The sequence below is a fragment of the Alternaria postmessia genome (assembly GCF_024291825.1).
Source record: "Alternaria postmessia strain BMP 2775 chromosome Unknown scaffold_7, whole genome shotgun sequence".
NCBI lineage: Eukaryota > Fungi > Ascomycota > Dothideomycetes > Pleosporales > Pleosporaceae > Alternaria > Alternaria postmessia.
In genome coordinates, this window is record NW_026260080.1 from 457764 (window position 1) to 480846 (window position 23083).

Below are 23083 nucleotides of genomic sequence, written 5' to 3' on the forward strand. Positions count from 1 at the left end.
AAGTTTATAGTGGCTTACAGGCAATTCCTTCGCGACCATGGATATCATACAAGCCGTCTCCGGCTACATCACCAAGATGGTGTCGGTCGGGGACACCGCTGCGACAGGCACCTCCGCGGCCAAGATGAAGATCCTCTTACTCGACAACGAGACTGTGGGTTTGTCTCCTCTACCAGGTGCTCTTACACACAATGCTGACAGTTGCAAGGTGCCTATTGTTTCCACGGCGACGACACAATCCGCCCTCCTCAACCATGAAGTCTACCTTACTGAGTACTGCGCCTTCACAATGCACCATGCGATGCACGGCTAACACGTCGGTAGCCGTATCGACAACCCAAAGCGGGAGAAGATGCGCCATCTTCGCTGCCTATGCTTTGTGCGACCGTCCCCAGAGTCTATACAGAGCCTGATAGAGGAGCTGCGAGAGCCCAAGTATGGCGAATACAACATCTGTACGCGCTTGGAGGAACGCAAAGCCACCAACGATTGCTGACACGTACAGACTTCAGCAACATAATAAAAAAGTCCTCGCTGGAACGCCTCGCCGAAGCAGACGACCACGAAGTCGTACGCGCCATCCAAGAATACTTCGCCGATTTCCTCGTCATAAATCCCGACCTCATGTCTCTCAACCTCGGCTTCCCGGACCATAGGATATGGAGCACAAGCCCGGACTCGTGGAATCAGGATGCACTACACAGGTCAACAGAGGCAGTCATGGCGCTGCTTCTGTCGCTGAAGAAGAAGCCTTTGATAAGATATCAGAAGAACAGTCTGCTTGTGAAGAAGCTGGCGACCGAGGTCCGATACCACATGACACAGGAAGAGCAACTCTTCGATTTCCGCAAGACTGATACTCCGCCTATCCTTTTGATCGTAGACCGAAGGGACGATCCCGTTACCCCGCTATTAACGCAATGGACATATCAGGCTATGGTTCACGAGCTACTCGGAATACATAACGGACGCGTGGATCTACGTGATGTGCCGGAAATTCGTCCCGAGCTCAAAGAAATTGTGTTATCGCAAGATCAGGATCCCTTCTTCAAGAAGAACATGTATCTCAACTTTGGTGACCTAGGACAAAACGCGAAAGAGTACGTCGAACAGTTTGCATCAAAACAGCAGGGATCGCAAAAGCTCGACTCAATTGCCGATATGAAGCGCTTCATCGAAGACTTTCCCGAGTTCCGTAAGCTCTCCGGCAATGTCACCAAACATGTTACACTCGTTGGTGAGCTGAGCAGACGAGTTGGCGAAGAGAGTCTGCTGGACATCAGTGAGCTCGAACAGAGTCTAGCATGTACAGACAATCACAACAACGACGTCAAGTCGCTACAAAAGATCATCCAGGACCCCAGGGTTCCGGCGAACAACAAGCTTCGCCTTGTTGCCATCTACGCGTTACGGTACTCAAAGGCGTCTTCGAATTCGACAGCCATGCTCCTAGACTTGCTCGCCGTCGCGGGCGGACTGTCACGGCATCGCATCAATCTTATCACAAAGCTACTGACCTACCATGACTCGCTACAAGCGACTACGGCAGCAGGTGGGGTACCGGACCTGTTCCAGCCTGGATCCTTTTTCGGGGGTGCCCGAGATCGACTCAAGGGCCTGAAGGGTGTTGAGAACGTCTACACACAGCACTCGCCTCGCTTAGAAGCTACGTTGCAAGACATGATCAAGGGTCGCTTGAGCCAGCAGCTGTATCCCTTCGTAGAAGGTGGCGGCTCGACCAAAGATAAGCCGCAGGATATAATCGTCTTCATGGTCGGCGGCGCGACATACGAGGAAGCCAAGATGGTTGCGCAAGTCAATGCAAGTTCGCCTGGTATTCGCGTTGTGCTCGGTGGAACGACCGTGCATAACAGCACCTCCTTCTTAGAGGAAGTCGAAGATGCCGTCGACTCGTGGCCCGAGCCTCCCGTTACATCAGCTGCGGCTCGCTTGAAGAGGGAAGTAGGTAGATAGCTGATGTAGTCTTGCGCAAGTACAATCAAGGTCCTGGAATTGGGCGTCGAAGCGAGTGGCATGATATGCAGGTTCAGGCAATACAGGTCGATAGGCTTCCCATGTGAATACAACCAATATCCCAATAGTGTTCGTCAGCCAAGTACGCAATGAGTGCAGCAAAGTGCATGCCCCGCGCTAAGGGTCGAGATGCATCCCACCAAGGCCCACATCATTCGTTTCAAGCCGGCCCTGGATAGCAGCGCTGACCTATGGCCCGTAGTCAATAAATCAGTTGTTGGGCGGTACCTGCATGACTCCGAAGGCGGCGAAAAGTCTGCTAATCTGCTCAGAGCCAAGAAGACGCGACAAGGCTGAACACGTGCATCATCACCAGCTGGTGTTATAGGCAACACGGTTCCCTTACGGGCCGACATCCGATCGCTCTCTCCACCATCAGCCTCAGCCACCTTCCCAACATCACCCACATATGGCGCGAAAATGAGGATTGCGAGACATGCCAGAACAAGGACAGGTCTTGCAGTCTCGAGTGGTCCGCCGGAGAAATCCACGCCCCATCAACAGCTGCGTTGAATGTCGAACCCGGAAGTCGCGATGTTCCAAAACCCATCCTTGCCAGAACTGCACAGCCTTCGGACGCGAGTGCGTCTTTATTACCGTTCCTGAGAGCGCTGCACGCAAGAAAGAAAGGGAGCAGCGAGAGCGTGCGCAGAGCAAGAGCGGTACTGGTGTTACCATCCCGGACTGGACCAAGAATCTCCCCGTGCGCACACAGAGTAGTGCGAGTGTACATGATGGATACGACAATGCGGGATCCGTTGACACCACGACGCCTGGCACGCCGCCACGAGATTACGAGTGGGAAGCTTATCAGCAAGATGTTGAGCCCGAAACGGATGCTTGGGAGAGACTGCCTGCAGAGCCTGAAGAGACGCAGGACGACGTGTATGAGGACGAGAACGACGACGAAGATCAAATCGCAACTGATCTCACGATTCGAATCGGGAGGATGATCATTTGTGAAAATGTCACTGGATTTTTCCGACCCCAATATGCCGAAGAGGTACTTTCTGCCCTGTCCATGTGCTTTATGTCGCATTTGCATTGCCTTTCCATGACCGCAGACTGAAACGTTGTGTAGCTCGGCAAGCTTCTGTCTGAGAGCTTCACGCCTTCTTCATCAGTCACAGGCCAAAGAGCGACACAGTCATCTGCTCTTCTATCAGCAGAGCAGATGCCATCGCTTGCGCCGTCGCTGAATCTGTTGCTAGGCGGTTCGCTGCCTATACATCAGAATAACGAAGTTGAGGCGCCACAACTGCCCACCAAGATGGAGGCCGAGGGGCTACTACAGCGGTACACGGAAGCCGTTAGCCCGCTTGCGCACGTGTTGCATCTTCCATCGTTCAAGCGCATGTTTGATCGCTTTTGGATGAACCTTGAGATTGGGAGCCCCAACCAGAATTCCTGTACTGCCTTGATACTGGCAGTATGTATGGCTGCCGCTGCTTCTGTTTCACCGTTACAAGCCAAGTCGCAGTTTGGGATTACGAAAGAGGATCTTTTCCTGCGCCTACAAAAGGCTACGGAGCGGGCATTGCTTCGCGCTAATTGGGCGAAGACATCTAACATACGGACTTTGCAAGCTTTGACAATCTACCTGGTACGATATCGAACTATCCTGAAAGTACTCTTGCATACTAACATACGCAGATACCCCTCTGCCGGGCGCAAATATCGCGGGCCACTTCTGTTGTAGTTGGCGCATTGGTCCGCCTGGCACAATGCATAGGCATACACCGTATGAGCCACAGCTCGGCGAATAGTCTAACACCACTGCAACGACATGTTCGGTCGCTCTTGTGGTATCAGATTTGTTTCTTGGACTTCAAGACAGCAGAAGCGCAAGGACCCCATCCTTCGATCCGGTCGGATGACTTTGACATTGCTCTTCCGTTGAACGTAGATGACGATGTCTTTGAGTTCGGCAGCCCGAAGTGGCAGCAAAATCCAACCTCCAATACCGGCTGGTCAGACGTCACATTGTCGTTGATACGCTACGAGTGCAATGAGATACACCGACTCATATTCCGCGGCAGGATTGAGATGGATCGCAAACACATTACCCTCCATGATCTCCGCGCCCGCGTAGAAGCCAAGAAACGCCAGATCCAGAGCAAATACCTCCAATATCTGGATGCCAACGTGCCTATTCAACGATACGCAGGCCTAGTTGCGACACTCCTAATGTCCCGTTGTGACTCTATGCTCCTATACCGCCACCTTCCACAAACCTCCTTGCAACCCCGTTCGGAATCCGAGAACCGCCTTCGCGACGTCCTCCTTACCGCAGCGCTCACCACACTTGAAATCGGTGCAACACTAGACACACTGCCCTCTCTCTCCTCCTGGGCTTGGTACTCGACCACCTACCAACAATATCACGCGGTCCTGCTTCTCCTCACCGAACTCTACCGTACACCCGATCTGCCCCGGAAAGAGCGCATGGCGACCATCATCGACCACATCTTTGGCCACTGCTATGGCGTCGGTGTAAGAGAACGTTGCTCAGATCTCCTCTTCACTGTAAAAGAGAACCTAGAAGCCTTTTATGTAATGAAGGGTTTCAACAAGAAAAGGCAGCAGGTTGCTCCCCAACAGCATCCCACACTTCAACCGTTACCCTCCTTTGGTGGCTCGGTGACTAGTCCTGGATTCGGTGCGCAGCAGACGCCGAATAATAACATTCACAGTCAATTGCAGAGGACGCCCACAACGGGCACACTAGATGGGTTGAATGTGGATTTCGATAGTATACTTGGTAGCCTGAATGGTGGTGGTAGTGGTGGCGGTGGCTCGGACCAGGACTTTGATGTTTGGGGCGGAATGAACGGTGGTGCTGGTCAAGATACGGGTGCTATTTTTGTGCCGGTGGATACTGGGCATCATGGCGAATTTGGAACTACGAGTCCGAATGGGGGGCTACAGCAATGGGTGAGTGAATATTTTGGTCTGGTGATGGAAAGTTGATTGTGCTAACGTCCATGTAGGAAAATTGGAATTTCCCACCTCAACAGGCGAAATACGAACAATGATGGAGCGTGTACGAGACACGGAGTACGATAGTGTTTACGAAAGGCCCACAATTCTTGAGCGGCCGAGGTATGGATAACCGGCCTTGACTTGTTGAGTAATAGACACGAATTGCTTTACTTTTTTGGAAAATCGCTTTCGTATCGATGTTTCGCCTACAGCTGACATCCATCGAATGCATACATTGGAATTCACTCAATCGCTACAGTTGTGTAAAAGAGGTAGATTTAGAGGTAGAGGCCTAGCATGAATGCTACAGTTGAACTTGTTTCGTGCATAACAGGTGCTCGCTGAGAAATGCTCCACCCAACCCCAAAAACGCCGCGGCACTGATATTCAATGAACCCGCAAATGTAACGCCGCATACGCCAGACCGCACTGCGGTCGATAACGCAGACCCAGTTTTCTGCCAAGTGAGTCCTGAACAACATGTCGACACGTCTCATATCAGTATTACCAACTAGCAACTCTGATAGAGGAAGACATGGGTTCTACGAACAAACTCATTAGCCAAGAAGAAGACGAAATGAAGATGAAAGCGGGCTAGTAGCGTGCTACTTGAGATTCACTCAACGCACTTCGCTTCATTGGTGGTGGAGGTGGCGGCGGCTTCTTCGCCCTTGATGGAGGTGGTGGCGGAGGTGCCTTCTTGCCATTGCTTCCCTGTCCCTGCTCGCTCGCTGTCCAGCTCGCTGCCCGCGACATGTTGCCACCGCGTCCACTGCCTACAGATGACGACGTATCGGGACTGGGCGGCGATCGATCACGCCTGTATCCATTTCCGTTAGATCGCTCATAATCGTCCTCGTAGTCATCAGCAAAAGTGTTCTGTTGGCTAGCACTAGCCTGGCGGACTGGGCGGAGGTTGGTACGGCCGGAAGATATGACAGAGGAATCGGTGGGGACGCGGGACAGTCGGCGGGCAGGGGAGTCGTCTCGGTAGCCATTGGCGTTATCGTAGGTCGAGGTTCGGCTAAGAGAGGGGCGTAGAGAGTAGCCACCTGGCGACTGCTCAGGGCCAGGGGAGCGGCTGCGCGTGGACGTAAGCTTGGGAATAGTCATACGAGGGACTTCGGGCTCGGGTTCTTCTTCGACCGGGTTGAAGCGCTCTGCATAGCCGTGTGCAGTGTTGGATCGGGAGCGCGCGGGACGGCTAGGAATAGCCCTGGTGTCTCTGTGTCATGCGTCAGCAATGTACTAGGTCTTACGCTGATGGAAAAGTCCTCACCGAACCGGCCACTCCCGCTTGACGTTGAGGAGGATCTCACGACAGCGGTCGTAGTAACTGAGCTCTGCCTCGAGGAAAGCGGTCAGGTCCTGGACCATGTCGACTTCTGACTCCTTGATGTCCTGCATCCTTCTGAAGACCTCTTCGCTGGTCTCCTCGTATTTGGCCTTTTGGGCGCGTAGTTCCTCCTCCATGCGGAAGTCTTCCTTCTTCGTCTTCTGCATCTTGGCTAGAGAGGTATCGTAAGCCAGACGACGCGTCTCGAGCTTCTTGCGGGTGGACTGAGGCCAATTAGCTTCAATGGTTACGATCATGTTCATGCAGCAGCTGTCCTACCTGATACTCTTTCATTTGGATCAACGAGCGCTCAAGACCCTCGAGCCATGATGACGTAGCACTTGCGACATACGTCTCCTGCACTCGCGCCAGACGTTCGTTGGCACGTCCCAGTGCTGCTGATAGTTAGTGGGGTGTAGATGAGCCGATTGATCGCAAGACGTACAAGATAAGCAATTGCCAAATTCCGAGTCGGGCTCGAAGTCCTCGCCGTGGGTGACCATGGACGAACCCAAATGGCCACCTGGAAGCTGCTTCTCCTTGTCGGCGCCCTCTGCGCGCTTGGATAGCGATTTGACATAGACAGCCATGGCGGCCTGCATCTTGTCCATACCTACAGACGTGGTCAGCATGCGAGACAGGAGCTGCAGGGCTCGGATTCGTGCATACCCTCATGACGCAGGTTCATTTCTACCTCGAGCGCCTTGAACTCGTCGGAGAGCCCAGTGCGGGCCTCTGCGCCCATCTTCTCGTTGGTCCATTGCTTCAAGCGATCGAATTTCTTGGTGACATTCATGACTGCGGTCGTGTGTGAGGAAACGCAGTAAGGAAGCGTGGTACAAGCAGAGTGACGAGGGGGGCTGCGGCGTGCGTAATAAGATATGGGCCGTGTGCAGGGTACAGCTATCGATACGGGCCAGGGAGGCAGGCGCGGGACGATCAACACCCAGCGACAGACACGGAGAAAGGGGAGCAGAGAAGAAAGGAGGAGGCAGATTCGCCGCGGGCAAGAACAATAGTTGAAGTCAGGAGAGTAGGTTTCGCAATAGTGGGCGACCTACGGCAGAAGTTGAGAGCCAACGCGTGTCAATATCGCAGGCTAAGCAGGCGCGACCCTGACCCATTATTCCAGAAACCACAGACCGTCTAGGTGTCTCCAACGGTGATCAGCGTCGCCCAAAGACGCGGCCCAGCCAGTCCTGACATGGGCGGGACGACTGTCGCTATTCCGGGGTTTGCCGCCCTAAGGCCTTTCCGCCGGCGCTCCGTCTACTCACCACAGCCAACCCACCCACTATCGCCCTCTGTAGGCATGCCCTCCGTTTCACCCGCCCTGCCACACATTGCATCCAACTTGCTACCGCAGACCGTCCCCCTCGTTCTATTCTTGGCACAGTCCATGTCATGGTTTGCGCAAGCAAGCGCAACATGATGGATGTGCAGTTTCACCGTCGCCACCCGTACCAATGAAGCGTCCCTCTTAGCTGCTCTCTGTCCTCTGCGCAAGTCACCGAGCAAATCACCGGCATCAGCAGTAGGCTCCTACTCGGTTTGTCTCCCTATCGCGCGCCGCCATGGGATTTACATGGACCTACAGAAGCGCATGTTGGTAGTCTAGTGCGCCTTCCAGACTCCTCAATATGCAGCCAGGAACAACGCGAACTCCAATCTCCTTCCCTTATCAGGTCAAGCGGTCTTGTCTTGCAGACGCAATATATCACCTGGCCTCTGCAATCGCCGCGACAGAGCTGAAAAGCCTACCTCTATATCGTTGAACAGCCTTGGCATATGCGGTCAATGTAGTCGCTATCTCCCCTCGATCGACTCACGGCGAATACACACTCCATCACAGTCCCAGCGTCTGCCCACGTTGCCTTGCTTTCCTCAATTCCTTTTGTGTAAGTTGCGACCATGATCGGAGAAAAAGGAGAATATTGAGATGATCCAATACTGGCTCTGACATCATCGTCTAACTGCTCGCCCAGCAGTGCATAGTGCCGCACGTGACCTGGTAAGCGCCATCTTTTCTGCTTGGGTGGAACACCAACCTCAATTTCGCGTCTCTACTCAGCCAAGTCAACACCACATCACCTGCGCTATCGCGTTCCTTTGTAGCAAGTTTCATATGTCTTTTCTGGCGCATCTTTGAAATGGCCTCTTTTTCTTCGTCCTACGAAAAGTCTCTCTCACTCGGTCCTACATAATCGGAAATAGTTTCTTTCTGATTACGACACACGCTTGCGCAATATTCTCATTGCTAAGGCAGATGTTGTCATCATGTATGTGACAGGGAGTGGGCAGATGTGCGCTGCAACTTCAGGATTGCGCGGGCTAGTTCCAAGTTCCGACTAGAAGCCCGACGCATATGTGCACACCTGCAGCCAACACCGATCCATTTACGCACCCGGAGAAACACCCTCTTCGGCAGGCTCACTCTAGAACATCATTTCTCAATGTTTCGCTTCATGCCGCTCATGCGGGTTATGAAGATGTCAAGAGAAGGACCCAATCAGTAGGGGTTCATGTGCCATTACAAGCATTACCAAGATCCCCGCGCAGGATTCCACGCTCTTGTTGCGATTTGCCTATGTGGAGTTGTAAAGCATTCTCCGCATGACCGGTGGTCTCGAGGGTTCACCTGCCCGATCAGCAAGACGGCCCTAAACATGAACACTAACGTGCATTGATGCGCTATATAGGCAACGGAGGCCTACGATATACACAATCCCATCAGGACAATCGCATCTCCACGTCTAGTTGTACAGTCCGGGATAAAAAAGGTTTACGAAATGATACAGGGCGCAAGGCTGATCTCAATGGATACAAGGTATGCTCAAGCTACCATTACTTCGTATCGTGGAACTCTTGAACCTCGGCAGGCCGTGTTCACAAGGCAGACCTCAATAAAGCAGGTTCTGGGATAACGGATGAAGAGCGACGGTAAAATTGATAGCTTTCCTTTCGCTCTTGTTTCGCCCTATGCGAATCGAAACACAATTGCAGCACTACGCGAACATCAGGTCTATAGACAAACGATACTCTCAGAATACAAAGTTTGCCCTGACTGCACCTCTCCTTTCTCGTTGCTGTCTACCCGACACTCGCTTTACCAAACAAAGGCGCTCTGGGTGGCCATTCTCATTGTCTTGATTACCCCAAAGTTACAGGGATCCATATAGTCGATCTCTGTGCTAGCGAAAGTAGCATTACCTCATGCCTGCCTAACCGTGCTCTGTTCGTAGTTCTCTCCTCGTCCCGCAACTGCAGCCGCAATTACAACCACCAACATCAACCCCCCAAACAACCGCAACCATGGCCGACTCAGACTCGTCTCTGTCTTCTGCGCCCCCGACTGACGATGAGATGGAGCTTGAAGTCCCAGAGGCTGCTGCTGCGAAGCCCGCACCTCAGAAAAAGAAGAAGAACGGCACAATCCTGACCTTTTTCAACAAACGTTCGCCCTCGCCGCCTCCAAGAAAACGGGCGCCGTCCCCGCCGCATGAGCCTGTACCAGAGGACAATCCAGACATTGCTGTACGTATTGGACGCGTCCGTCGCGTCGTGACGCGCTGCATTGCGCCGCAGTCGCGCACGACTCGTCCGCTCAGGCGTCGCTAATGCCATGTGCCATAGTTTATCGTAATGTTCCGGTCACGTTTCAACGAAGCATTCCCTCGCGGTTCCCCTTCTGTAGGGCCTCAGGACATCGAGCAGGGTGTCGCGGAAGACACACCGTCCGCCGACGTCGAAGGCTTACTATGCGCCTTGCTCGGCCTCGTCCTCAATCGCAAGAAACCTGTCGAGTCAGTCTGACCCCTTCGCTCTTCACAAATACCCGTTCCGCGGTCGCGTGGGCGTCACACAGTAGATGGAATAGTGCACAAGCTGACACGTGTGTGTTCTACAGGAAGGGTCATTACGGTCGCGCTCTCGAGGAAGCCATCCAAACCCAAAAATCGCAATGGCCCACCAAATGGACTGGCAATCCCCTCAGCGGCGGTCGCAACTTCAACACAATGACGGCAGTAGAGCGAGTAAGTAGTCATCTATCCTGATACCGCCAAATGCTTACCGTCGCATAGATCACCCTCCTCCACTCACTCTGCCTCTGGAGCCTCAATCAAAACGAACAAGTCAAGGCCATGATCAATAACGCATACAAGTCTCGCACTACCAAGGACAAGCAAGATACCAACATCCCATTATCGGTGCAAGCATGGGGCCGTGATGGTGACAAGCGTCGATACTATCTAGTCGAAGGACAAAACGATACCCACTTTCGCATCTACCGCGAGACCGACCCGAGCCGCAAGAACGTACAATGGATCAGTGTCGCCGGCTCCATTGATGAGTTGAAGGCGCTTGCGACGAAGCTGGAGGAAGTAGATGGGCACAAAGAGGCTAAGGCACTTGGCGAGCGTATGCTTAACGCCGTGCCACGATTCGAGGCCTCAGAAAATGTACGCCTCGTCCATTCTACAAGTCATCCTATGCTAACAGTCATTTAGAAACGTAAGCGACGAGAGTACACACGCCAGCGCAAAGATGCCTTCACCCGCCCAGAACCTGGTTTCTCCCTATATGAAGGCCGCACCCGTGGCAAGCGCCAACGATACACATTTGACGAAGACAACGACTTCGATTCAGACAACACCTCCGTACGCCGATCAGGGCGACAGTCGGGCCGCGACACACCCGCTGCACCTTCTGGTCCTACTGTCACCGCCAGTGGTCGACAGGTCCGATCTCGAGCAACCGGTTTATATGGCGAAACATTGCTCAGTGGACAAATTGCAGACCATGCATCGCCTGCGACTGGCGACTATGTCAGATCTGATGTGTCGGAAGAACCATATTCAGGCCATGGCCGATCGACTCGCGCCGCCAACAGGGGTACCACAAACGGTCGTTCATTCAACCGAACAGTAGATTCGGAAGACGAGGAGGACGCGACCTCTTGGGATGGTGGAGATGACGATGAAGAGGAGCCAGATCAGATGGATCTTGACGACGACGACGACGAAGACGATGCCGTGGAGGAATCGGAAGAGGAGGAAGAACAACACAGCCTCATGGTCACTCTACGCTACCGGAAAGGTGCATCTGATGGCGCTCCTGCTCATGAAGAAGATGCGCCCATGACAAATGGGGTGGATCGCGATTCTATTGCTGCGACAGTCGCGTCGTCGACCAGCACCAGCGCACCAAAACAGCCTGAGCCTGCGCCTGCATCTGCAGGTACTATGAACGGAATCTCTACTCCAGTAGTCCCAGTCGCACAGCAACAACAAACTTCTACCGGCAACCCAGAAGCGCTGCCTAAGCTCGATGGAGTTTTCTCTGCACCAACTCCCCCTGAAGAAGCACCAAAGTCCCAGGCGCCAGTGGAGGCTCCAGCTAGCACATTCGAGGCTCAACCACCACATCAGCCTGCACCTACTCCTACTATCAACGGGCGATAAATGTGTATGCGTACCTCCAAACGCCGCTTTACTACATGTTGTCTTGAGGATCCATGTTTAACCATCTTCACCTTCTTGCTATCTACTTTCCTGTCATAACTAGAGAACGACAGATACCCATGGCGTTTTTCTCGATCTCTGCCCTCATTCTGTTGTGGGATAAATGCATCGTCCGTCGGCTTAGCGATGTATTACGAGGTGTGCTATTGACGAATAGATCGCCTTGCTGGCTAGAATATCTAGATGAGTCGGTGTAATCAATACGACTTACCTCGTTGAAGTGAGCATCAGTGATGGCCAGTGTCTTGTGTTGTCTGGTAATGTACGCACATCGAATGTATGTCTGTGAGAGATGACCATTGGTGATGTTGAGCTTCATTACTATATACACGCGTATGCTTGTAGCACGCTTTTCTCCAAGACGCCACCGCTCGTAACATAATACACATCTAGTCATGTCATCATAAGGATACTCATGCCTATCCTCTCGGCAAAGCGCCAGGTATAGCTCCCGCAATACCAGTCGTGGTCCGACTCTGTAATTTCGGTCGACCATGCGGTCCCTTCGGCCTATCTCGATCTCTCTGCTCACCCCGCCATCGCATACCATCTTCTCGATTATTCCTGCTCCGGCTACGAGAGTCACTTGCACTGGGCTTCCTAACCCCAGCTCTGATCTCGGCTTCCCGCATTTTCTGGCCTTCAGCTTCTATACGCTCTTCCAGAGTAGCGTTCTCAGCAATCGGACTGGGGATGAAAGATGTTGAACCTGGAGCGGTACCGTTTCCTTCCATGACGGCGATCTCATCATCCTCGTCATTTTCGTTTTCTCCGGCTGCAGCGTCGGCGTCTTCGGTGGCGCTTCCGCCTCGCGTGTTGTGCTTTCGGGGCCAGAGTGAGGGGAGCACGATTTGTTGGAAGCGGGGTTCTACTGCCCGCTCATCGAACCAAGCGTGGACGCGAGATTCGATCAGCTGGGCGATTTTTGGTACGTCTTGTAGGCGGGATCTTGAGCCAACTAAGGAACGGACAGAGAGGTCGAGGCGATAGTCATCTAGGAAGGTGAACGCTAATGTTGTAGGTCGGTGTGGTGGTGCGCCAGATGATGATGCTGGACGGCTTGGAGAGGAACCTCGGTGGGTCTCGGACGTTGGCGAGGTCATGGGCGCAGCGGTAGGTGGAGGTGACGAAGAGGGTATGAATGACACGGCCAGTGTCCCAGAGAACCGTACAATGCTCACAGCAAGCGCGACGGGCAAGACTGCAGACATGGGCTTCGGCCAGTTCAAGTTCAGTGTCGTCTCAACGCCAATGGTAATGACATCGCTCAAATCAACGTCCATCCGTGCCTGTAGTCTCTCTTTCTCGTTCCCTGTGTTTCCCGGCCCGTACCAAAACCCGTCTTCTGCAGGCATTACTCTGCAATTGCTGAAGATGGGGAACTCATCGCCCAACGCTATCTCCGTTACCCTGATCTCGCCAATCCAGTCTGGCTTGCTGCCCGTGTTCAAGACTTCGGTGAGCGATGTGAGGATTGCATCGTCCTGCCGCGCGTCGGCTCTCAGCTGTGCGATTGTTTGCGCAATGAGCACGTTGAACCAGTCTAAGCTCTCCGGTTGGTGTCCCTTTACGTTGTAGTAGGTCTTCGCGAGGATAGTTGTGATGCTTGGTCCTCCTCTGCTCTCTTCGCCCTTTCGTATTATGCTTCTTGACGGTTTGTGGCGTAGAGACAGGGACGTTGAATTTGCGCGCGTCCTTAGTTGCTTGTACGATTGTTGGTGTGCTAGGGTTCGAGCTCGGCGGAGGGAATTGAGGTGTAACGCGCGATCGTCGGCAGATGGTGGCTCTCCAAAGATGAAGAACTTTATGAAACAAAACATCAAAATCGCGATTGAAAGCTGGCCGAGCAGGAACCCTTGCGTGAAGGAAAGTCTACAGCATGTTAGCGGGGTCCTCTATGGAATGAAGGTGTAATTACGAGGACGAGTTGCCCTGTGTGACCGGCAGCGCCACAGGTGTGGGCACTGCTTTGACCATGGTTGATATTGCTATCGGTGGAACAATTGCATGTTGGTTGTGGATTGAACGGGCTCGAAGAAGGCAGACAGACGTAATTGTGCATCGGAAGGACGCCCGCGCAGGGACCGAGCTCTATCGATAAGAGAGCCTCCTAATCATTCCACCAAGTCTCTCCGCAACCCCGAGGTCTCCCCAGACTCAGAGCCGCCTGAAACCTCGATTCTGCCTAGGATGCCCCTCCTTTCCAAGGTTGTCACCTTCAAAACCCCTACCAACCGCGCCGCTGCTATCAAGGCAAACAGAGTCATCCGATCCATCAAGAGCAGATACCGGGCCCAGGCCTTTCTGTTCCTCGCATACCACTTCTTCCTCACTTCGCCTATGCACCTTGATATCTTTGTCATGTTCTTCATTCTGGTCAGCAACTTCATGAACCGACAACAGGCCTTCCCAGCCCACCTGGTTATCGAGGGGCTGCGCTTCCTCATCGACGAGAGAAGGTTCATCATGCCTTGAATGCTAAGTCCAGCTACGATGGTCATCCGACATGTTTATTCCGAGGCGACACGATACATTATGCGCATCAATCGCGCAACGAACCCCGTCCCTCCACGCGTCCTCGTTGCTCCTTCACTTGAAGCACACGGAGATAGCGGCAGTTGCAAGTCCGATTGGCTGCCAAGCTCCCCACCTTCTGCACCGGCTCGACATCGCATATCATTGTAGAGATTCCTCAACGTCGCTATGGATTTCGATACCCAAAGCCAAAGCCTTTCGCCAGGCGCGGCCACTCACAATCCCAATCTCATCCTGCCAGCAACATGCGACCCACCATCTGAGCACAATCCACCCAAGCGAGCAGTATGGATTGTAAGTCACTGAATAGGCCACCTGGTCATCGGTAGCTAACTCCGGAATGTAGGTCTTCGGGGCGACCGGTCATATGGGGCGTTCCCTCGTTCGAGCGATATTAGCGCATGGCGACCAATGCACTGCAGTGGGATGGACCGAGGAGAACACACCAGAACAGATGGACAAATGGCAGAACAGGAACTGCCTGGGCCTGTTGTGTGACGTAAGAGTGCGCGAGACAGTAGATCAGGTCATTAAGAAGAGCATCGAATACTGGGGTCAGGTGGATGTTATAGCGAATAGCACCGGCTACGGCGTCATAGCAGCATGCGAGGACCAGGACGACTACGACCTGCGCAATCAATTCACAACAAACTTCCTCGGAACACTTCACATCTTGCAGTTGTCCCTCCCGTACTTCCGCTCCCAGAACTCTGGTCGATACCTCATATTCTCGTCCACGGCTGGAGCACTTGGCGTGCCGGGACTCGGCCCGTATTGTGCGACCAAGTACGCTGTTGAGGGTCTGATAGAGTCCATGTTGTACGAGGTCGATATCTTCAACATCAAAGCAACATTGGTCGAGCCCGGTCATGTTCGATTGGACGAACCAGACGATAACATATTACCACCCAGCTATACTTCGGCGCCTACTCCTGGAACAGGACCTCCGAAGCCGAAGCGTTATGGCCACTTCTTCGTGAAACCGAATCCTAGCGAACCATATGCGGGGCTGACAAGTCCCGCGCAACACGCGCGACGAATGGTACAATGGCTGAACGACAGACAACCAGTCAGCGCTGTAAAGAGTGCAGAGTTGGTATGGCAATTAGGTCATTGTAGTTATCCTCCGCTACGATTGATCTTGGGTAGTTATGCTGTGGAGAGCATCCGTGACCGTCTGAAGAGCATCACCGAGGAGGTGTGTAATATCTTTCTCTTGCTGCACTAGAGTTATTAACTTTTCGCAGATTGAAGATTGGAAACATCTTTCGTTCCCTACGTCTATGCCTCCAGAGGAAGAAGGTGGGAAAGATGATGTCAAGGAGGAGCAAGAGCCAGACGATGAACAAATGCAGGACTGAAGGCAAACTTCCGGCATTGGCACTACCAACCCCGCATGCCCCGATGCATGCATCCGCTCCTGCAACTATCGCACAGTCCAAACATTGCCGCTCAAATATATGCAAAAACGGCAAACTGGGACGCAAAGCGTTCTTGAGATCTTAATGTGACAGCGCATCATTTGCGTTTCCGGCAATGGAAGGTTCGGGGGGCCAAATCCTTCTTTGAGGTTTCGCGAAAACACCTGCTTTAAAGACCTTATGCGAATTCTATTCTTGGAACTTACACTTGAAGGAACCAGGCTAGTGTTGTACCGCTCTACCATCCGAGCTGATATGCCAACAGTATGTGCATTAACCAAGACTTTTGTGGCTGCTGGGAATCACCGACCATCTTTGCTACCGACTACTTTGATCCCTTTTCGGCTATCCTTTACCGTGGTCTTATAGAACACAAATTCAGAGGATGCGGGGAGGGGAAAGAGCTAGAACGTTGCCTCTGAATGTAATCGCCTGTTAGCAATCGACTCGTTCTTTCCAGCTTAACGCGGAGGGCGTGGCTCAAAGACCGTCCGATCTTATTCTCTCCGCGATTGGACAATCTCGCTTCGTGCATCTGTGATGGTTCAAAAGGGTAAGGCGTGTGTTGGCAAGCCTCCTGCGGCTGACATCCGCGTCCCTTACGCACTCACAACCAATCGTCAACTACGCCAGCATGCACGTCTCTAAGCCTTTGTGGGTTTCCTGGTGAGCTTCAGCCCCCACAAATAACTAAGATGCAACATGAACATTGGGCTGGCTGACGGCAAGGCCTGTGCTGATATACCGGCATCCCGTGCCACATCGTTCTATATGTACTACGACTGCCAGGAGCACGCGACGCGAATTGTTTGCTTCTCTCTTTGTTTCACGAAGTTTTCCTATCATCTACTTATCGCTTCTCTAGCTTCAGTGGTCACTGGGCTTCGTTTCTTCTATTCACCTGTGGTCTTGCTGCCACATGCTAGATCGCCCAATGGACAATGAGATACGCGAAGTCCCGCAGTCGCCAGTTTTGGTCAACAATGATTCTGGACACAACAGGGATAGCTGGAAGACTGCTCCCAGTTCACCAAAGGAAGACTTCAAAGTCATGATTGATGCTATTACCGAGGAACGCGAAAATTCCACCAGCTACACAGGTAGCTCTAGCGAATCTCCAAACACGTCTCGACAAGATTATAGCGAAAAGTTTGATCATGTCGAACACAATTCGGATATAGACGGTATTGACTGGAGACCTGGCTTTAAGCATCAATTTCCATGGCTCGGCTTCGCGGGACTTATGGTCATCCTCGTGGCCACTGCCGGAGCTGTAATCATTCTGACTACGTCTAACGAAAAGCGAGTCAATGACTGGCCTTTTACGAAGTTAGTCAAATTAGCTGATTAGACATGAAACAGAGACTGACAGACTAGATTTACCGCCCAACCCAACGTACTACTCAACATTGCGAACCAAGTTCAGAACCTGGGGCTGGTTACATTGATTGGTCAGGGGCTGGCTATCGCATGGTGGAGGACAGCCTTGCGCGGAAGCTCACTCCGGAAACTACATCAGAATCACGCGTATTCTTACAGCTTCTATGCGATTATCACTTCCGGCAGACACTTCAACATTATCGCTCTCGCCGCTCTTATGACGAAGTTCGCCGTCATCGACAGTACGCTATTTCAAAAAGCGACAAAAACTATCGTCACCCAGGAAAGTGACTACATGAACCACACTATGACTGGGTTTATCGAGAAAGACTGGCCAGCGAATTCTGGTGGTATACCCGGAGGGGACGGCAATATCAAAACCGTCGATAAGGCTTGGGCTAACGTACTGGATGCGTACAACGGCAAGATCGCAAATGGTAAGGTGCATGACACTCTTGACCAAACAAAGTCTTTTTGGGATTGCCCTTTTCGGCAAGAGTGTCATGGCGCTATCGAGGGCTTAGGCTTCTCATTCAACTGCACCAGTACATCCAGGCAGGTAGACTATGGCTATGAAAGACGAGAATCAGAGCTACAGGGCATACCTCCATCGGACAACTCGTATGCGCTGTGGGATGTCAAGTTCAATGCCTCGTGGCCAACGGAGACCAAACCATACGCCAGCATCGATCTCGAGATGCTGTACGTCGATAGCAAAGCTGGAGAAGACGAGCACTCTTGTCCGGGTACTATGACTATCCGTAGGTGCGAGATCAAGCCCGCCCTCGTTCAGTATCCCGTCACTGTTATGGTACCAAGCGAAGAAGAACTAAAAGGCAAAAACATTGTCACACACATCAAGTTCTCTAATGATTCTCTCCCCGACAACTGGGAGGTTGGTGAGAGTCTCGACGACATTACGCAGATCGACCAACTTGAAGTAAAGGAGACTATCAATCTCGAAGAGCAGTTCGGTAAACCCTCTACTATCGGCGCTTTAACATACATCATGAACAACCTCTATGCATCCTCAGCGAATCTTACTTACAACAACGACACATGGGATATTGTCGCTCGAGGCGCCTCGGCTCAGACTACCTTTTATGCCCAATCGGATGAAACGCTCAATCGTTGCTGGTATAATGTCAGCCAACCAGGTAAAGACGATCCCGCCGTCGAGGTGTTGCGCAAACTCAACACCCTGAGCTTCGTGACAGCGTTGTACATTACAGGCGCGCCTTTTTCCAACAAAAGCCTAGACGGCGACCTCGGGATGGCCAACCAAACAATCATCGCATCAGTCACCGGTATCGTTGAGCAATACAAAACCTCCTACGCCTACGTCGCCGGCGCCCTCGTAGCAACTTTCGTCACCGTTATGCTCGTCCTACCCGTATATTGGGGCTTCTGGCAGCTCGGCCGCAAGGTCACTCTTGGTCCGCTTGAAATATCGCAAGCCTTTGGTGCGCCCATCATCGCGCCTGACAAGACAAAAGCATATCATGGCGATTTCGATCAGGTACTTGAGGATGTTGGGAAGAGGAAAGTGCAGTACGGCCAACTCAAACATGCGCCGCCGGGACAGATGGGCCTTGCAGAGCCAGAGAGGGTCGTGGTGCCGAAAGCGAGTCACCGATGGCGAGTAAGTGGGCAGAGGGAGAATAGGAGGATCGGGCTTGGTGCTGCTATTGGGGGTGTGGTGGCTGCTACTATCGCTGGAAATGCGAAGGGATGAGGAGCAATTTTGCCAGGTGTTGGATGTGCTGTAGGTGATAGGCATACCATACCAGCGATCAAGGCCATTCAATCAACTCATCTACTGAAGCACAAACTGACGACCATTGCCATACAAACTAGGCCTCCAGTAGACCTAAAGGCACATATTCCATCTCTATAGCGTACGAAACAGCGTCCATGTGTAGGCAATAGTCTTTGTAATTAGAGCTAAAGCGAGCGCTACGTATTGGAACTTCTGAGTATAGGCCAGATGGTACTGTAAGAACAAAAAACCAAAGCCGCTGTGCATGTTTTGTTAGATAATGTCTACCACGTCTAGCAAGCCGCTGCTGGTGCGGAGGTAACCGGCGCTAGTGCCGCTTGCCAGCCACCGCAACATCGTCACGTGCGCTTCCAACCACCCCTTTAAAAACACATCTCTGTTCACCACAACCACCACACAACGTCCACGAGGACAAAAAGAAAATTGTTAGTTGCATCGGCCGGGAATCGAACCCGGGGCTAGCCGAAACTGTCCTGTGAAGGATGGCAACGGCTAATTTTACCACTAAACCACCGATGCGAGGTTTGAAACAGCTGAGATGGGTGATTTGATGGAAGAAAGTGAAGAAAGAAGCTTTATATTCCTATTATTGTTCCACGAGATTGAGGAACTGGCGTGCCTCCAACCTCGTCTGTGGGTCTTCGGTCTGGCTAGGGTATAGTGTCATGCACGAGTCGAGAGCCGTAGCACTAACGAAAACTGTCTGAAATGATCGTTAATCTCCACTACCGGCGCCTAGACGGTTTGCTGATGCATGTTCTCACCTAGGCATCAATATTGCTATTCAAGGAAAGCCTAGCGAATACTGCACCACTGTGATTTCGTCCGCAGGGCAATAAATGCCGGAAGAATATAGGCTAGTGTATCGTACAATATGTTGATGTTGAAGCAGTTTTACTGTACAGCATGACACCGAATGTACGGCTAAGAAATCTTCCTAGTCCTGCGGAATACCTCCAGGGCTCTCTTCATAGCGACCTCGGGATCGTCCTGATGTACAACTCGAGACCCATAGACAATGTACGACAAGCGTACACAGACCCAGCCGATTCAGTACAAGCCTACGTAGTCTTCACACTACCATGCCAAGCCGGTACATTGTTTCTGTCACTGTTGTATAGATGTCTTCCGAGATCGCACTCCTTTCGTGATTGAATCTTGGTATCATCGATCTCCTTGTATGCTCTAGATCACTCGTTTACATGATACGACTATGAATCCGTTGCAAAGATTGGCAAGACCCATCGCCCAGCTTGTTGTGGCAGCGCAATGGCAATGTTCCGCTTAAGAGAATATCGCGTCTCTTCCCAAGCCAGTCGAGTAACCCGACCCACAGCGGACACAATTCCGCTGAGCGGTTTGCTCTTTTCACACGCAACGTTCCGCGAGAAACACAACAACAGCGCATGATTTCCAGTTCATACCCATGAGTCACAGGAGTTGGGATAGATAACACATCTGTTTTCGTGTATTGCTTGACAGGGCGTGCAGGACTCGATCACCATTATGTCGCACTAACCAGAAGTGGTAGGTACATGCGATATTCCGCCAGAGAGCATGACGGCGGTACAGCTTTACGTGTTTGGACTTATCGCCACGCTCTATCATCCAATGTCCCCGCTTCTACGCTTTGGGACACGGGCTCGGCATCATGTATATGCCTGTAGATAAATTGGGTGGTATCCCATCGGACTTGATGACCTCCCATCTACACTTCACTACTCTAGGGTGAGCATAGGATCACATCATCATTCTTTATTCAGGTTATACGTCTTACCATGGCACCTCACCCCTTCAAGATCCTCAACGTAGAGGAGACGCGTATCGCGCGTGACACTGTCCTCTCCCTCCACAAAGACTGCGTTGTCGACTTTCGAGAGATCTACCTCCAAGAACCCGAGAAGGAGCTCATGAAACAATACCTCGACCTAGAATATGCAGCAAAGCCAGGGCAATCACCAGCTTCCAAGCGACCAGCGCGGTTGGCGAAGTGTCAATACGATGTCATCGGAACCGACAAGATACCAGAGTACCACGAGTCTGTCATTGATATTGAACAAAAGAAGAGGGTACGCCATGAGATTGTTGGAAAGGAGAAGCAGGCCAGCTTGACCCTGTGGGAGTTCCAACACCTGGTCAAGGCTTGTGAGGAGAGCGACATGTTCAAGGATGCCATGAAGGAGCTCAAGCTACCTGATGGGTTTGAGTTGGTTGTTGAGCCCTGGTAGGTACCTACTTCTCAATTGTCGATGTAGACTACTAACGACACAAGGCCATACGGTGGTCTTGACATTGGCGCCGAGAACCGAAGATACTTCCAAGGATTATGCTTTGCACAGGACACACGAAATGGAAACGACGATTCCAACTTCTACGCCTACCCCTTACCACTAATTCCTGTCATGGACGCGCAAACGAGGAAGATCATTCGCGTTGACCGCTTAGCCACAGGTGGAAAGGGCGATAGCCTCACCGGTCAGACACATTCCGAACGCGTTCTAGACCATTGCGAAGGTGCGGAGTACGTCCCCGAGATGGTCGAAGGTGGTCTTCGACAGGACGTGAAGCCTATCAACATTACACAACCAGAGGGTCCTTCCTTCAAGGTTACAGACGAATCGCTAGTCGAGTGGCAGAAGTGGAGCTTCAGAGTATCATTTAACCCGCGTGAAGGGGCTGTTCTACACAACGTCAAATATGACGGTAGAAGCATCATGTACCGGATGAGCATTTCTGAGATGTCGGTCCCGTACGCAGATGCACGACCACCCTTCCACCGCAAGCAAGCATTCGACTTTGGTGACGGAGGTGCTGGTAACTGTGCCAACAACCTTTCCTTAGGTTGCGACTGTCTCGGCGTGATCAAATACTTTGATGCGGTCATCGTTGGTTCCGATGGCGAACCAAAGGTCCACCCCAATGTGGTCTGTCTTCACGAGCAAGACAATGGTATTGGCTGGAAGCACAGTGAGTCTCCCCAAACAGTTTCTCAGCACGAACTAACGTGAGAAATTAGCCAACTGGAGAACTGGACGCGCAGTAGTAACACGACTACGAGAACTCGTCGTTCAGTTCATCATCACCCTAGCTAACTATGAGTATGTGTTTGCCTACAAGCTCGACACCGCTGGTGGTATCACTCTTGAAGTCCGAGCCACTGGTATCGTCTCAGTCGTCAACATCGACCCAGGCAAGACATCAGACTACGGCAATGTCGTATCAGGAGGTGTGCTTGCCCAAAACCACCAGCACATCTTTGCCGCTCGTTTTGACCCGGCAATCGACGGACACAACAATACCGTCCTCTATGAAGAATCCCACACCGCTCCCTGGAACAAGGAAACCAACCCCAATGGCAATTTCTACGAAATCCGCAAGACAACCATCGACAAGTCCTCTGGTGTTGATGCCAATCCCTTCGACCACCGCGTCTTCAAGATCATCAACCCATCCAAGAAAAATCCAAAGTCTGGTAACCCTGTAGGATACAAATTCGCACCGCTCCCTACGCAGAAGATACTTGCTAGCCAAGGTAGCATCCAAGCGCAACGAGCGCTCTTCACAAACCACCACGTGTGGGTGACAAAGTACCAGGATGACGAGCTATACGCTGCGGGTAGGTTCACGCTACAGAGCCAGCTCGAGCAAGGTGGTGTGCATGACATGGCTGCACGAAAGGATAATGTCGAGAATGAAGATCTTGTTCTCTGGAACGTGTTCGGACTGACACATAACCCACGGTAAGATTCATCGCCTTTGATTAAAGTCGGCGCATATACTAACGACAAGCAGAGTCGAAGACTGGCCCGTTATGCCTGTCGAGATTTACCAAGTGCATTTCAAGCCCAGCGACTTCTTCGAGCGCAACCCGGCTATCGACGTACCAAGCACGAAGAACAATGCGTCGGTTTTGGTTGAAAAGGAATGTTGCTCTGGAGAGCAGAAGCTTTAAGTACTGTTGAAATGAGTCGTTATTAGTTCAAGGATACCCAATGAGTTCCCACGTATGCCGCTCGGTCTGTCATATTGCAAAAGTGATGTCGAGGTTTTGTACACATAGTGGTACTGTGGTGGGTAGTAGTTGATGCTATAC

At 52.0% G+C, this 23083-nt stretch overlaps 6 protein-coding genes and 1 non-coding gene across 7 annotated transcripts; 5 read left to right on the plus strand and 2 right to left on the minus strand.

Annotated features, from left to right (window-relative positions):
• Nucleotides 1–37: 37 nt before the first annotated feature.
• J4E82_001921 (uncharacterized protein) lies at nucleotides 38–5069 on the plus strand (the record flags this gene model as incomplete). Its single annotated transcript, XM_051728227.1, has 8 exons — nucleotides 38–154; nucleotides 209–273; nucleotides 325–455; nucleotides 506–1962; nucleotides 2594–3037; nucleotides 3116–3637; nucleotides 3847–4968; nucleotides 5025–5069. The coding sequence occupies 8 exons, from the start codon at nucleotides 38–40 to the stop codon at nucleotides 5067–5069; spliced, it is 3903 nt and encodes a 1300-aa protein (XP_051592109.1).
• A 541-nt stretch (nucleotides 5070–5610) lies between these two features.
• Nucleotides 5611–7148, minus strand: J4E82_001922 (uncharacterized protein; the record flags this gene model as incomplete). The annotated part of the gene is made up of 5 exons (XM_051728228.1): nucleotides 5611–6241; nucleotides 6296–6576; nucleotides 6632–6747; nucleotides 6798–6965; nucleotides 7022–7148. 5 exons carry the CDS (start codon nucleotides 7146–7148, stop codon nucleotides 5611–5613), a joined length of 1323 nt encoding a protein of 440 aa, XP_051592110.1.
• A 2516-nt stretch (nucleotides 7149–9664) lies between these two features.
• J4E82_001923 (uncharacterized protein) lies at nucleotides 9665–11814 on the plus strand (the record flags this gene model as incomplete). The annotated part of the gene is made up of 5 exons (XM_051728229.1): nucleotides 9665–9886; nucleotides 9986–10155; nucleotides 10260–10386; nucleotides 10435–10812; nucleotides 10861–11814. 5 exons carry the CDS (start codon nucleotides 9665–9667, stop codon nucleotides 11812–11814), a joined length of 1851 nt encoding a protein of 616 aa, XP_051592111.1.
• A 2250-nt stretch (nucleotides 11815–14064) lies between these two features.
• On the plus strand, nucleotides 14065–15770 carry J4E82_001924 (uncharacterized protein; the record flags this gene model as incomplete). Its single annotated transcript, XM_051728230.1, has 4 exons — nucleotides 14065–14295; nucleotides 14560–14703; nucleotides 14756–15607; nucleotides 15657–15770. 4 exons carry the CDS (start codon nucleotides 14065–14067, stop codon nucleotides 15768–15770), a joined length of 1341 nt encoding a protein of 446 aa, XP_051592112.1.
• A 994-nt stretch (nucleotides 15771–16764) lies between these two features.
• J4E82_001925 (uncharacterized protein) lies at nucleotides 16765–18945 on the plus strand (the record flags this gene model as incomplete). The annotated part of the gene is made up of 3 exons (XM_051728231.1): nucleotides 16765–17159; nucleotides 17208–17647; nucleotides 17774–18945. The coding sequence occupies 3 exons, from the start codon at nucleotides 16765–16767 to the stop codon at nucleotides 18943–18945; spliced, it is 2007 nt and encodes a 668-aa protein (XP_051592113.1).
• A 476-nt stretch (nucleotides 18946–19421) lies between these two features.
• J4E82_001926 lies at nucleotides 19422–19509 on the minus strand. The gene has a single exon. It is a non-coding gene; the product is annotated as a tRNA-Gly (tRNA).
• A 1259-nt stretch (nucleotides 19510–20768) lies between these two features.
• On the plus strand, nucleotides 20769–22942 carry J4E82_001927 (uncharacterized protein; the record flags this gene model as incomplete). Its single annotated transcript, XM_051728232.1, has 4 exons — nucleotides 20769–21214; nucleotides 21263–21957; nucleotides 22007–22730; nucleotides 22783–22942. The coding sequence occupies 4 exons, from the start codon at nucleotides 20769–20771 to the stop codon at nucleotides 22940–22942; spliced, it is 2025 nt and encodes a 674-aa protein (XP_051592114.1).
• Between the last annotated feature and the right edge of the window lie 141 nt (nucleotides 22943–23083).